The sequence below is a fragment of the Canis aureus genome, chromosome 26 (genome assembly GCF_053574225.1).
Source record: "Canis aureus isolate CA01 chromosome 26, VMU_Caureus_v.1.0, whole genome shotgun sequence".
Lineage (NCBI taxonomy): Eukaryota > Metazoa > Chordata > Mammalia > Carnivora > Canidae > Canis > Canis aureus.
The window spans coordinates 47158418-47173143 of NC_135636.1; the positions used below are offsets into that span (position 1 = coordinate 47158418).

General features: G+C 44.7%; 2 protein-coding genes across 4 annotated transcripts in view; both read left to right on the forward strand.

The window, feature by feature from the left end:
- Positions 1 to 1453, forward strand: part of CASS4 (Cas scaffold protein family member 4) — a 36674-nt gene extending 35221 nt beyond the window's left edge. Inside the window, exon 7 of the mRNA XM_077873645.1 lies at positions 237 to 1453. Within this exon, the coding sequence (XP_077729771.1) occupies positions 237 to 638 (402 nt within the window). The 3' untranslated portion in view covers positions 639 to 1453. The remainder of the gene's footprint in view (positions 1 to 236) is intronic.
- Positions 1454 to 8859: 7406 nt separating this feature from the next.
- RTF2 (replication termination factor 2) overlaps positions 8860 to 14726 on the forward strand; it is a 40750-nt gene continuing 34883 nt past the window's right edge. For all 3 annotated transcript variants that reach the window (XM_077873651.1, XM_077873652.1, XM_077873654.1), the window contains exons 1-3: positions 8860 to 9018; positions 13273 to 13367; positions 14516 to 14609. In XM_077873651.1, coding sequence (XP_077729777.1) covers positions 8950 to 9018; positions 13273 to 13367; positions 14516 to 14609 — 258 coding nt within the window. In that variant the 5' untranslated portion in view covers positions 8860 to 8949. The remainder of the gene's footprint in view (positions 9019 to 13272; positions 13368 to 14515; positions 14610 to 14726) is intronic.

The window sequence follows — 14726 nt, forward strand, 5'->3', positions numbered from 1 at the left end:
CATGAATAAATAAATAAAATCTTTTAAAAAAAAAGAAAAGTAAATACTATAATTTACATGTAAGTGCTTTGAAAACATTGATTTGTTAGGCAAATGGTGCACTGTGGGGCTTCCCAAGCAAAACTATATTTTTTCTTATAAAAAGCCTAGGAAGTTGAGCACACCAGAAGAAGGGAGACAACCACAGCCTGGTGACCAGACGTGTCTCTTATCAATTGTTTTCCTCCCTTCTCCAGAATCCGAGCTCCCTCTCCTTGAGTCAGCAGAATCCTGAGAAGAGATTCCACCTCTCTGAACACTGCCGCCTCTACTTCGGGGCGCTCTTCAAAGCCATCGGCGTGTTTAACAGCACCCTCAGCAACAGCCAGCCCCCCGAGATCTTCATCACGCAGAGCAAGCTGGTCATCATGGTGGGCCAGAAGCTGGTGGACACGCTGTGCAAGGAGACCCAGGAGAGGGACGTGCGCAACGAGATCCTCTGCGGCAGCAGTCACCTCTGCAGCCTGCTCAAGAACCTTGCCCTGGCCACCAAGCATGCCGTGCTCAAGTACCCCAGCCCTGCAGCCCTGGGGCATCTCCAGGCAGAGGCCCAGAAGCTGGAGCAACACACTCGCCAATTCAGAGGGATGTTGGAATGAGCCTCCTTCTCTCTCTTTCTCCCTGCTGAGCCCCCAGCCCCAACCTGTGCCTATGGGAAAAGCCAGCCGGGGAGGGTGCAGTGATGAAGCTGGTATTACCAAGTGGCTAAACAACCCCAGGACATTGACTTATCCCATGGACAACCAGGTAGTAAATAAGGACCTTGCTAAGGTTTTAGCATGGCATGTGGGGTCAGTGTATGAAGTGACGTTGTAGAAACCAGTGTTACATTGGTTGAATGTATACCTGTTTTAAATTCATTCATTCTATGCTTATTTATTGGGCACCTACTATGTGTCAGGTTCTAGGTGGTGGGCATATAGTAGGGAATTAGAGGCCTTGCCTTCAGGAAGCTTACAATCTAGTGGAGAGACAGAAGATAAGTGATGAAGAATTACATGCACGATATGTCAGGTGCTAGGAAGACAGTAAAGGAGGAAAGACTTATTTTCAAATGATGAATTTCTGTTGCATCCGTTAGCAAATGTAAGTTTTTTATTTTGGACTTAATTAATTCTGTAAGATTTGGTACAAATTATGTATCTGCATCTTACACTATATATATAGAATATATATATCCTATTCTATATACATATAGAATAGGATATATATATTCTATTTTATCTTAACCAAGTTAAAGATTCATGCTATATTTAAAACATAACATGTTCTGTTGGGTTCCTCATTAATTTATTTTGTATATAATAGTCTATGTTGATAAATTCAGTATGTTTACTCGTAAAAGGCTTGTAGTTCAACAGTCTCAGATCTGTGACCTTTTATAACGTTATGTAAATATAATCATGAATCGAAACATCCTTTGTAGCAATCCTTTCTTTGGAAGAGTTGGTGATCCATGCCACCCAGGTTCTGGCACCAAAGCAAAGCCACCAGTGTTTACTTTTCTTATTCAAATGCTTCTCCCCAAGGTGCACAAGGAGATGTAGTAGAGGCCAAGCGCTCATGCACAAGGCTAGTACAGCAAAAGCAAAGCCATCACCCATGGTGGTGCAACCAAGAGGTGTAATGTGGACAGGATACTCACTGCTGGGCATGGATCTGAAAGTGGTGCAGAGCTCCCCTCACGTCAAACCACCTCCTCTTCCTCTCCTTGCAGCTGGGTCTTCAGCTCATGTTGCTATGGTTGCACCATCTCTACTTCACCTCAAGTGAAGGCCCGCGTCTCCTTTACGCATCGGCCACTAAACACCTTGGTAGCCTGGAAACAGCATCCTCAGGCCGGAAGGCATCTAAAATGTCACCAGCTCCTGCTCCTGCCAGCTATTCTGCACTTGGCAGGCACTTCGAAATGGTTGACTCTTAGATGACTGGTTGTTTTCACCGAGTTACTCCTAGGATCTCAAAAGAAGGACCACCATCTTTGTGAGGCTTGTTTGGTTCTCTACACTAGAACAGAGAGGCCACATTCTTTGAACAGCTGTGATCTGTATCGGTTGGGACTCCTTCTAAGTCCTATCCAATCTTTCTTAAGCAATAAAGGAAATGTATTGACTCAAGTATCTAAAAATAACCCAGGGGCAGACTGGCTTCAAGGCCAGCTGATATGGGTGCCCAGTTTCTCAGCCCCACTTTCTCTGTGTTAAGTCTCATGATTGCAAGGTGGCTTCCCCAAGCTATGCCCTTGGATTGTGGCCAGAAGAAAAGAAAGAGCCTTGATTCTGCTTGGAGTGGCTGCTTGCCCCTGAAAGCCCCACAACAAACAGGGCTTGTAGTACCCAGATTGACCTACACTTGGGATTCACCCCTGTGCTCTCTTGCGCGCGCTCTCACTCTCTCTCTCCCCACTGTGTCCTAAGAGAAGGAAAAGAATAGCCCTGCCAAGAACTATGATATGCCCTAGATCCCTCTGCTTTAAATGAACAAGTTTACCTGCCAGTTTCATGGATGTTGAGAGAAGACACAAGATTCTGGGATCAGAGATCATGTCTGAGGTCCCCAGGATGACCCCTAGGTCCAATGATTTGAAAGGAGGAATCCTAAGACTCAACATTATGTTCATACTCATGGCTATGATCTATTGCAATGAAAGGAAACAGCAAAGGGAAAAGAAAAACTCAAAAAGTGCAGGGCGAAGGAATACCAGGTTCAAAAGGCCAAGCGTCCTCTCTCCATGGTCACACAGGACCATTTTAATTCCCTCAGCAACAAATTGTGACAGCACCCGTGAGATGTTGCCAGCTGGGGCAGCTCACAAGAGCCTCACATCCAGGGTTTCCATGGAGCTGATCACATAAGCAGCCTCTACATGGCACATTCTCAAATTCCAGACTCTCAGAAGGAAAGCAAGTGTCCAGCATGAACCACATTGTTCGTACAGTTTAGGCATGCTGACCCCTTCTCGTCAACTCTGGGGAGGGTGAGAACCCTCCCCAAATCCAAGTTTTCATAAACAACAAGAGGCCAACCTTGCAAGCCAGCCTTTCTAAGGATACTATTCAGGCCTGCGATGTCAACTCTTCTGCCCTGATGCAAAGGATTTTCCTTACCGCCTTGCCAGCAGCTTATGCTTCATCTTTACATCATGTCCCCCTCACCTCAAGTCCCAGGGCAGAGCAAAGGAAGGCACAGGTGATGCTGTGCACACTCTGGGTTTGTGTCAAAGCCAAAGAACTCTGAGCAGAGGCAATCCCAGTCTTTCATAATGGTCTCTGCACAGACCTGGCCCAGCTTTGCCTCAGAAAAAACATTATCGTTATTATTCTAGACGGCAAACAAACCTGGCTTTCTGCTCTGGAGGGAGACATTATCTCTATCTTCCAAGGGTGTTCACTAAAAACCACCTTGAAGAGGTAATTCAGAACAAAATGGCATCGATGCATCTGTTCAGAGGACACACAAAAATGCAAGAGACCCCAGAGAACTGTGTCTCAACAGAGACCCCAACCCAAGTTGGGAGTATTTTTGGAAGAAGGGAAGGGGTGGCTGCAGGAAGGCACCAATACATGTTTACTCTGGATGGCAAGATTATTTTTGCACCATAGGAATAGCAACAGTACATATTTATTAAGTGATTACTACATTCCAGACCCTGTTCTAATTCTTTAGATGTTTTAACTCATTCAGAGCTTCATCCGTGAGGGGCTCTAACAGGTAATCAACAGCTCCCCATTGCCCTCAAAACACTATAGATGTAGGTATGTAGATAGGTAGGTAGAAAAACATATATGGAGATATATCTGCCTATCTGTACTTTTTTTCTGTATATATATGTATTTTTTAAGATTTTGTTTATTCACGAGAGACACAGAGAGAGAGAGGCAGAGACACAAGCAGAGAGAGAAGCAGGCTCCGTGTAGGGAGCCTGATGTGGGACTTGATCCTGGGACTCCAGGATCACACCCCGAACCAAAGGCAGATGCTCAACTACTGAGTCCACCCAAGTGTTCCTTTTCTGGATATATTTTGAGATGATTGTTGACAAAGTACAAAGCCATTGGGTTGAAAATATTGAAAGTTGCTGCTTTTAGCTAAATTTGTTTCCTTCCCTTTTTTTTTTTTTTTTTTTTTTTGAAAGAGGGCAGTTATGGGATGAGTTTCCACTACCTTGATAGGATAATTGCTCCTGAAAAATATTTAAAAGTAAAATAATATCACATTTTTTTAACTTTTAGCACAGTTTTGCTCGGCAGTTTTCTATAATGCCCAGAATTCTGTGCTGCTTCGTCTCAAGGTAGGAAGAGGAAATGGTGGGTGGTGTGGTGGTGCTGGTGGTAGCAACTTGACCTCAATTAAGTTAAATTTCATCAGGAGGATGGAAGTGGTGACGAACCTAGTTGAGAGATCTTCCAGTGTGACAAGTAGTAGAGAGCCATGTTTCTGGTTTGGGGGCAACTATCTTTTTTTTTTTTATATATATAAAACATGTTTTTAAAATTTTATATTCTCTCCAAGTATGCACCCAGGTCTCCAAAAGCTGCCCATTTACAAAAGTTGCCCATTTGTGTAGAGGACTTGCTAATGCCTTTTTCCTTTCATTCGTTCACTGAACAAATATTTATTGAGCATCTCCTATCTACCTGGCCTCTGCTGATCACTAGAGATGCTGCAGGGGACAAAACAAAGGTTCTGCAACTTGCAGCCTTCATTCCAGCTGAGGGGGATGGGAAACCAGGGCCAGGAAAAGGTGAAGTGAGAGGCACTCGCCTTGAATAAAAAATGTAGAGGGGCACCCAAACGCTTAGTAATCAAGATAAATTGTATTTTACCTTTTAAAATGCAATCTTTTAAAAATCACAATCAATGCAAAGAAGTCCATGATGAACAAGACATCAAAATTTAAATTTATAATATGAGGTCAGTGGTGGTAAGTGACCACCCCTGAGCAGATGCTGAGTCACTCAGGGAGCCAGCCTGGCAAACTACAGGAAAAGAGAGTTCCTGGAGAGGGAACAGCAGGGCAAGGCCCAGAAGTGGAAGCGTACCTGCAGCTCTCAAGGGACAGAAGGGGCCAGTGTGGCTGGAACCAAGAGAGGAAGGGAAAGTGGGTGACATGAGATGAAATGGGTAGCCTGAGGCCAAATCATGCAAGGCCTGTCTATTCCTGGAATGTGTTTAACATTTCCCTAAAACTGCAAATTAAAAGTTATTTTGCGGGGAGGGGCGGGGAACAGCCTGGGTGGCTCAGTGGTTTAGCACTGCCTTCAACCCAGGGCCTGATCCCGGAGACCCAGGATTGAGTCCCATGTCAGGCTCCCTGCAGGGAGCCTGCTTCTCCCTCTGCCTATGCCTCTGCCCCCCCCCTTCTCTCCCTCTGTATTGCTCATGAATAAATAAATACAATCTTTAAAAAAATTAAATTAATAAAAACTGATATCAAGTACTAACAAGGATGCAGAGCGACCGAAACTCTCATAACTGCTGATGAAAATGCAGAATTGGGACACCTGGGTGGCTCAGTGGTTGAGCATCTGCCTTGGGCTCAGGGCGTGATCCCGGGGTCCTGGGATCCAGTCTGCATTGGGCTCCCTGCATGGAGCCTGCTTCTCCCTCTGCCTGTGTCTCTGCCTCTGTGTGTGTGTGTGTCTCTCATGAATAAATAAATAAAATATTTTTTAAAGTTATTTTGGGGGGGCATCTGGATGGCTCATTCACCATCCAGGGTCCTGAGATCAAGCCCCACATTGGGAAATCCCTGCTCAGTAGGGAGTCTGCTTCTCCCTCTCCCTGCTGCTTCCCCCTGCTCATGTTCTCGTTCTCTCTCTCTCTCTCAAATAAATAAAATCTTTAAAAAAATAAAAGTAATTTGTTGGACTTGAATTATGTCAATTACTTCAGTTTTCCACTTTATTTTACTGTACCCTCTTTGGGACATCCTCAGAAATGCAACGTTACATGATGCCGTGAACCTCTTGAAGAATCCTAACACATAACTGTCTGGTGTCGTTTTTCCATGCTAACCCTTAAAATGAGTCACTTTGTCTGTCTGCCTTGTCTGGGCAGAATTGTAAACTACAGCTTCAGAAGAGCACCGGACTGGAAATCAGACCCTCACCGGTCAGAAGGCCGACACATTTGAGAAAGATTGTAGCAGGCAGTAGCAGTGTACGGGTTCTTAGCTTGGGCCTCACAGGGTGATGAATGAAATACACAGATGTGTAAACTGCAGCAAAATTTTCTATGTACTACTGGCTATTTTTCAGGGGAATAAGTTTTCAGTAAATTCTCTATCAGGTCCCATGACCACACAGAGGTTAAGAAACACTGGTTTTGCTAAGGGGTGATGGTTTTCTCTTTCCTGGTTTTATTTCTCTCCCAGCCTTTAAATTCACAGTTTGACTGGGGCAAAGTTGTCACCAAAGATCCTTGTAAGGAGGGGCACCTGGGGGCTCAGTGGTTGAATGTCTGCCTTCGGCTAAGGGAGCGATCTGGGGATCCTGGGATCGAGTCCCGCATCGGGCTCCCTGCAGGGAGCCTGCTTCTCCCTCTGCCTGTGTCTCTGCCTCTCTCTGTGCCTCTCATGAGTAAATAAATAAAATCTTTTTTTTTTACAAAAAGATCCTTGTAAGGAAATAACCTGTTACCAGTTCATTCAGCAAAGGCAGTGGAAATAGCAGCTAAGGACACCAGTGTGTCTACTGTGCCCACAACAAAATGTCTCAAATCGTGTAAAGCCCTGAATATAGCATCTGATACTCAGCCAACCCTCAATACAAATTACTTGTTATTGATGATTTTAACTCTACAAAAGCTTAAGCTGTGCATAGGCACAGACTTTATAGACACAGAGTAGCCTAAAAAAAAACAAAAAACAATATTCTAAATGAGGAAACCAGGGAGGAAGAGAGAAAAAAAATTCAGCTGCCCAAGCTTCAATGCCCACCCAGTTGGCACTGCTGGGTGTTGCAGCAGCTTTCAGGGAGAAGTTAAGGAACGTGGCATTGGTAGTCACATGGGCCTCATTTGAGAAAGCCTCTCATCTTGTACTCCTTTAACTCAACCGCTGTGTGCCCCTGACCCGAGACACCTTGTACACCTCAATCGCAGTTTTGTCATTTGGAAGATGGAAGGCATGATATCCCCAACTTCCTAAATTGTGAAGACAGAGGAAACCATGCCTCCAAATCTCCCGGGCACAGTCATGGTTTAATAAAGAATGGTTATTTTTATTTTAATTTCTCCAAATGAAGTCGGTGAGGGGCATATTTAGTAGCCAGAAAAGAGCACTGGTTTGAGAGTCTGTCTAAAGGCCTTCACGTTCATGCTACTCTGTTCCTGGTTTTCTGTCGTTTTGGGGAGAAAACTAATCTTGCAATCCAGTTCCAGCTCTCCCTCTTACTAGCTGTGGGACCTTGGGCGAGTCCTTTGATCTTTCCAGGCTTCTGGTTCCTTACTTGCAAATGGATTTTCATGGCACTTATCAGTTTTAGGGGCTGCCCAAACTGGACATGAATGTGTCTGCACTTCCTTTTTGGTTCATTGAGGAAATGACCATTGAGTGTGCCAAAGGCTCTTCCGTGCACTGAGGATATAATAGAGATGAAAATGAAGCCCCCACCTCACAGAGTCAACAATTTCTCTAGCTGGCATAAAAATACATCCCAAGGCCGTAAGAGACCAACCGATTAAAGGACTTACTTTCTTTTAATTCCCATTAATTGCAGGAACAGATAATCCAATGTTACAATCTATGAAGTTTTCATAGCCACATATTTTCTGTTCCCAACTGGGGAATGTTTTCAGGGTTGTTTTTTTTTTTTTTTTTTTTTTGTCTTTGGGGGTTTTTTGTTTTTCCGTCTCACTTTGGGTCAGCAAGGTAGCATCCACTTAGGTAGGCCCACCTTACTCCCTGTGGTTGACCTTCCCCTAATGGCTATAATAATTAAAGGAACAAGTAGAAAGAAGGTCAAGAGCATGAAAGTAGACAGTCATGGATGTTAGCAGGGGGGCTGCAAGGGATCTGTGCTGTCGTTCCGAAGTAATACAACCTGTGTCTTGGAAAAGGCAGGTTGACATCAGTGCGGCTCTCATACCTGCCTCTCTTCACTCACTATACTTGCTTTTAAATAACTCCATTAAATAAATAAATAAATAAATAAATAAATAAATAAATAAATAAATAAATAAATAAATAAACTCCATAAAAGAGGAGGCTGTGACTCCAATGCATGCAGGCACAGCATGCATTTGCTTTGCAGCATTTCCTCCGTGGACCGGACCGCGGCATTGCCAAAGTTGCAGGCCCTACCCAGACAGAGGTACTTCCCCTGCACCTCCTGCAACAGCCTTCACAGGATTGTCGTGAGCTCCGAAGTCACGGGGGTGCTCCCTAACAAGTTCTCGAGTAAACACCTAATCGTTAGCGGAAATAACAGGCGCCGTCACATGCATCGCTGATTGCACTAAGAAAATGCAGCCCTTTCCCTCGCGGTCCCGGGATGTGCCGCGCCCGGCGCCAGACACCCGGGGCGGGTGACCCCTGTGTCACCCCTGCTCCCGAAGCGCGGCGAGCCACCTCCACGGTGCAGCCGAGCCCCTGCGCCCTGCGCCCACCCGAAGGCAGGAAGGGACCTGCGGGGGCCCGGGAGACCGGGACGCTCCGCCAGCCCCGCGCGCGCAAGCACAGGCCGGCGCTCCCGCAACCCGCGCCGCTGGGGCCTCCCCGGCCCAGCGCCTAGCGACGCTCTCCATGGCAACCGGAGCTTGGCAACGGATCCGCCCCGCTGCGCGCGAGGGGCGCCTGCGTCATCCGGGCGCGCCGGAAGTGACGGCCGCAGTCGCCAGGGGCTCGCCAGGGACTTCCGGAAGTGGCGGCTGCGGGGAGTTGCTGCGGGCTCGGGCTCCCGGCTCGCGATGGGTTGCGACGGAGGAACAATCCCCAAGAGACACGAACTGGTCAAGGGGCCGAAGAAGGTTGAGAAGGTCAGCGACGTGGGTCCAGGGGGGCCCGGCGGCCGTGGGGTGTCCAGGGAGCGAGGGGCGGTGGGGGTGGGGCCAGCGGGGCTCCTGACGCCGCCGTGCTGGTTGGGGGGAGACTCAGAGTTGACAGCGGTACTGCTGTCGGACCCTGCCTGCTGCCCGCTCTTAATAATGCGGGGTGGCTCGTACGTTCTCACAGCAGCCCGTGGGCACGCACTGTCGTTGCCCCGTCGCTTTTCAGACGGAGAAATCGAGGGCCCGGAGGACACAGCTGCGGGGCCGGGACTTGAAGACTGGCTGCCGTTGGTCGCCGGGGCAGGCGGCTGCTGCTCCCTGAGCCTGGTGCACGCTGGACCTCATTTTCTCCCAGAGGTTCCCTTATCCACACGAGCTCGGGCCCTAACCACCTGACTCCCCTGCACCCTGCCTTCGTGGTTGATTAGTGTCGGTCACAGAGTCAGGTGAGCTTCCCGGAGCAAAGTCTGTCTGTCCGTCCCCTGCCGCTATAGCGCACGGCCCCTGGCCCAGTAAGCTCGGTGAGTATGTGAACGAGCCGGCGGTGTTCCGAGAAGGTCGCCTGTGATCATCTCCGTGCTGCTAACAGGGGAATTGAGTGAGTGGCGTGATCAGGATCACAGAACGGACAGATAATGAAGCCAGGATTTCCAGCCAGTTTTTAAGATTTTATTTATTTATTCATGAGAGAGGCAGGGACACCGGCAGAGGGAGAAGCAGGCTCCACGCAGGGAGCCCAACGCGGGACTCGATCCCAGGACCCCAGGACCACACCCCAGGCCGAAGGGAGGCGCTCGACCGCTGAGCCATCCAGGGATCCCAATTTCCAGCCATTTATTCAGGAATTCAAAGTCAGCATTAGTAATTATTTTTTTAATGCTTTATTTTTAAAATTATCTCTACGACCTGGGCGCCTAGGTGGCTCAGCGGTTGAGCGTCGGCCTTCAGCTCAAGTCGTGACCCTGGGGTTGAGTCCCGCATTGGGATCCCCGCAGAGAGCCTGCTTCTCCCTCTGCCTGTGTCGCTGCCTGTCTCTCTCTCTGTGTGTCATGAATAAATAAATCTTAAAAAAAAAAATCTCTACGACCATCATGGGTCTTGAACTGGTGACCTCAAGATCAAGTCATGTGATCTACCAGCTAAGCCAGGTGCCCCATGTTAGTAATTACTTGGTTTTTTTAAAGATTTTTTTTAAATTTTTTTAAGGTTTTTAAATTTATTTATCTCTTCATGATGGGGGGCGGGGGGCAGAGACACAGGCAGAGGCAGAAGCAGGCTCCCTGTGGGGAGCCCGACGTGGGACTGGATCCCAGGACCCAAGATCACGCCCTGAGCTGAAGGAAGATGCTCAACTGCTGAGCCACCCAGGTGCCCCCCACCCCCAATAATTGCTTTTTAATAACAGAAGGCATGTAAAAGATCAGATACAGTGCCTGGCACATGTGGGTGCTCCATATATTCTCCCTTCAGCAACTAGAGAAATCTTTTTAAAAGTAAATCTCACATATCACTACTATATTTAAAATCCTCCAGCTATTTGTCATATTCAGAACAAAATCGCACAAAGTCCTGTGTGATCAGATGCCTTGCCTGTTTTTCCACCTCATCTTCTACCCGCTTCCAGGTCTTTCATCCTTTTCCAGTCGTACAAGCCTTGTTTTCCTCAGCCTGGAGTATAATTTCCACAACCTGATAATGTTCTTTGCTGAGATATTCATTTCTTTACTTCATTCAGTTCTTTCCTCAGATGTCATTTCAACCCCACTATTGCCAAAATACGTGTCACTTCCAGTTGTTCTCTATCCTCTTTTGCTGCTTTCCTTTTCTTTATAGAGCTTATCGTTGTTCTTGTTTGTTTATTGTTTGTCTTTCTCCAACGTGAGCAGAGACTTTGCGTGTCTTACCTCTGCCCACCACACAGTAGACGCTTAGTAAATGTGTTGAATGTGGTAATGAGCACTCAAGAGGATGGAGTGTGCCCTCCACTCATATCTACATATACATACACTAATGGTAGATGGTTAACACTCATGAGAGCTCTTGCCAAAAAAGTATTCAGCTAATTTTGTTAACTTGTGGCTAGGACTGAAGAGGAGCAGCTTAATGAAAAGCTTGGCAAGGTGTCAGTAGGGGGTAGAAAAAAGAAAGGGTGATCTGAGACAACCAGAGTGCTCAGGCATGATGGATTTTTGTTAACCTTATTTATTTAACAAATATTTTATTAAATGCTTACCTTAGACACCAGTCTAGGCCCTGGGGACACAGCAGTGAACATTGTCCAGCCTTTGCATTGCTTACATTTCAAATAGATACATAATTTAAAAAACACAAATAGATACATAATAACGTAATATTTTTGATCACTCATATGGTATGTTTGATCTGACAAAACTATTGCTGTAGTTCAAGGCCTTTCCTGAAAAGAAAAGAGACCTTGGTTAAAAAAAAAAGGATTTCAGAAGTTTTTTGGGGTTGCTAATTTTTAAATCTCTGGGTATAAGGATTAGTTTAACACTTTTCTCCCTATCCCCGGTTCTCCCGGTTATTTTTTGAATCAGCAGAGGACTATGGGTAAAGCAGGTGAGGCTTCCAGAAAGTAGACTTACTTAATGTGGTTTTTTTGACGTTGCAAAGGGTATAGAAAATCGAACTTTACTAAGGTTTTTCTTAGGCCTTGGCTGCATTGTGAATTTTGATAAAAGCTGTTTAAGCTGCCAAAATGTGGCTCTTGGATCTGGGGTGTGGATAGAATAACAGTTATAGTAATGTGGGCTTTGTTCTATTTTTTTCTGTTTTGTTCTATTTGAAATAATAGAAAAGCAATAGAAAGTAGTGATTAAAAGCATGGTCTCAGGGCAGCCCGGGTGGCTCAGCGGTTTAGCGCCACCTTCAGTTCAGCCCAGGGCGTGATCTTGAAGACCTGGGATTGAGTACCCCGTCGGGCTCCCTGCATGGAGTCTGCTTCTCCCTCTGCCTGTGTCTCTGCCTTTCTCTGTGTGTGTTTCTCATGAATAAAAAAAAAAAAAAAAAAAAAAAAAAGGCATGGTCTCAGAGGTACAGTAGGTTAAGCATCTGACTCTTGGTTTCAGCTCAGGTCATGATCTCAGGGTTGTGAGATCGAGCCCTGTATTGGCCTCCGCGGTTACTGCAGAGTCTGCTTGAGACTCTCCCTCCCATACTTCTTCCCCGTTCTCTCTCAAATAAATAAATAAAATCTCAAAACAAAATAAAACAGCCTGCTTGGGTTCTTATTTTAGCTCCTTCATCTACTTGCTGTGAAAACTTGGACATGTAACCTAACTTCTTGGTACCTCCAGCTCCTCAGTAACAAAGTAGAAATAATAAGTTATTGGATTTTTATGAGGGCTAAAAGATCAAGTCACGGAAACTGTTTAGCACAGCACTTGGCACTCAGTAAACACTTAAGCAGTTGTTACTACAAAAAGTAAATTTAAGGGAATTTTTCCACATTTTTTTTCTCTCTTCCTATTTTCTCCCACTTGGGCCATCCTATTATATTCAGGTTTGGCATTCTAGGAGGGGAAGAGTGAGACATAGAATATTACATAGGTGAGATATCATTTGAGGGCAATTAGAAGGTCTTGTGTTTGGATTTTAATAGTTTGGGTAAGGATTTCGTATGCCCCCTGATGAACAGGGTTAAATTGGTGATTTTTATAAAGAAGTTTATAGTCTTTTGCTGAACTTTTTAAGAAAATATATCTATTTTCTAAAATTCTTAATCTTTAAAATCAGCGAAAACTTTAGAGCCTTTCCCATTGACAGAAATGAACCTGTATTGCTTATTTTTTTCTGTATGGATTCTCTAACTTATTGTTAAGATACAAATATTAGGGGCACCTTTGGCTCAGTCAAAGAACATGTCTCTTGATGTTGGGGTCATGAGTTCAAGCCCCACGTTGGGTGTAGAGATTTATTTAAAAAATAAATAAATAAACTTAAAACAAGATAGTGATATTTATATGAAGCTTTCATAAGCAACTTAATGACTTGATGTGAACTGTTCTGTTGTAGGCGTCACATTTGGAGGGAAATTTATTTGACATGGTAGTAGTTACTTTGACTTTTTAAGTCCCAGTTTCATATGTCACTGTTTTTGATATAAAAGACAAAAATCATCACCTGTGGTATTACTGAATAAGCCTTTATATGTAGAACTGTGGACCATATGTCTTTCAGAGCTGAAAGTTAATTGAAAGGATTTTTTTTTTCTTTTCTTAGGTTGACAAAGATGCTGAACTAGTGGCCCAGTGGAACTATTGTACTCTAAGTCAAGAAATACTAAGGCGACCAATAGTTGCCTGTGAACTTGGCAGGTATGGTTCTTTTACTTAATTGAGATGAATTCTTATTAACTAATTTTTTAAACAATTTTAATGTGAAAAAAAAGAATTTTAAATACAGTTCTTGATTCATGAAATGTGAATTATCTCAAACTTACGAAGTCTGAGTTATCATTCCCTGTCTCTGAACATCCTTCTGCATTTTTCTATTTTGTTTGGTTTACTTAATCCATGATCTGAAAATTCAGGGCCCAATAAGAGCTGAATGATAAACATAAATGCATGAAGGAGCAATGTGGGGTAGTAGAGAATGGTGGGGACTGTAGGAAAATGGGGAGTTCACGTCCTGTCTCAAAGGGTGGCTACTGCTCATTTCCAGCCAGGTGTTGCAGTTCCAGAATGTGGGCCTATTGCTTCCAGAACTTCTGATTGTTTTTCCCAGGAAAAGTTGAAAATGTGTACTTTTCTATTAAATTTCCCAATTTTTAAGATCCTATTCAGATCACATTAAGACTGCCAGTTTGCAACCCTTGATTTAAACTAGTTTCTTGGAGCACCTGGGTGGCTCAATCAGTTAAGCTTCTGCCTTCAGCTCAGGTCATGATCCCAGGATCCTGGGATTCAGGCTCGGATTGGGCTCTCTGCTCAGCGGGGAATTTGCTTCTCCCTCTCCCTCTGCTGATCCCCCTGCTTGCACTCTTTCTTTCTGTCAAATAAATAAAATCTTTTTTTTTTTTTTTAAAGATTTTATTTATTCATGACAGGTACAGAGAGAGAGAGTCAGAGACATAGGCAGAGGGAGAAGCAGGCTCCATGTGGGGAGCCCGATGTGGGACTTGATCCCTGGACTCTGGGATCACGCCCTGAGTCAAAGGCAGACGCTCAACTGCTAAGCCACCCGGGCATCCCTAAATAAAATCTTTAAAAAAACAAAACAAAACTAGATTCTTTCTTTGTATGCTCTGGAAATAGTTGAGGCAGGATTTAATTTACTTTTTTAATAATGCAGGGCATTTCTGTTATCAAATGTAAATTGCTTTGGATTGTAGTGAATTTATTCTTACTCCTTTGTGTGGAGTAAGAATAAATTAAGGTTCTTAGTATATTAAGAACTCCTTAATATATTGATGGTTTTTCACAGAATGTTGCCAGAATGTTTTGACTAATCCTTATTGTTGCAGACTTTATAACAAAGATGCTGTCATTGAGTTTCTATTGGACAAATCTTCTGAAAAGGCTCTTGGGAAGGCCGCATCCCACATTAAAAGCATTAAGGTAAGACCAGTGATTCTGAAGTTCTCCAAGGATCTCAGTGGTTAGTGTTTACTTTATAGAATTCATGTACTTTATAGACTGAACTCAGAAATTTGGAATTCCATTTCTACCCAGCCG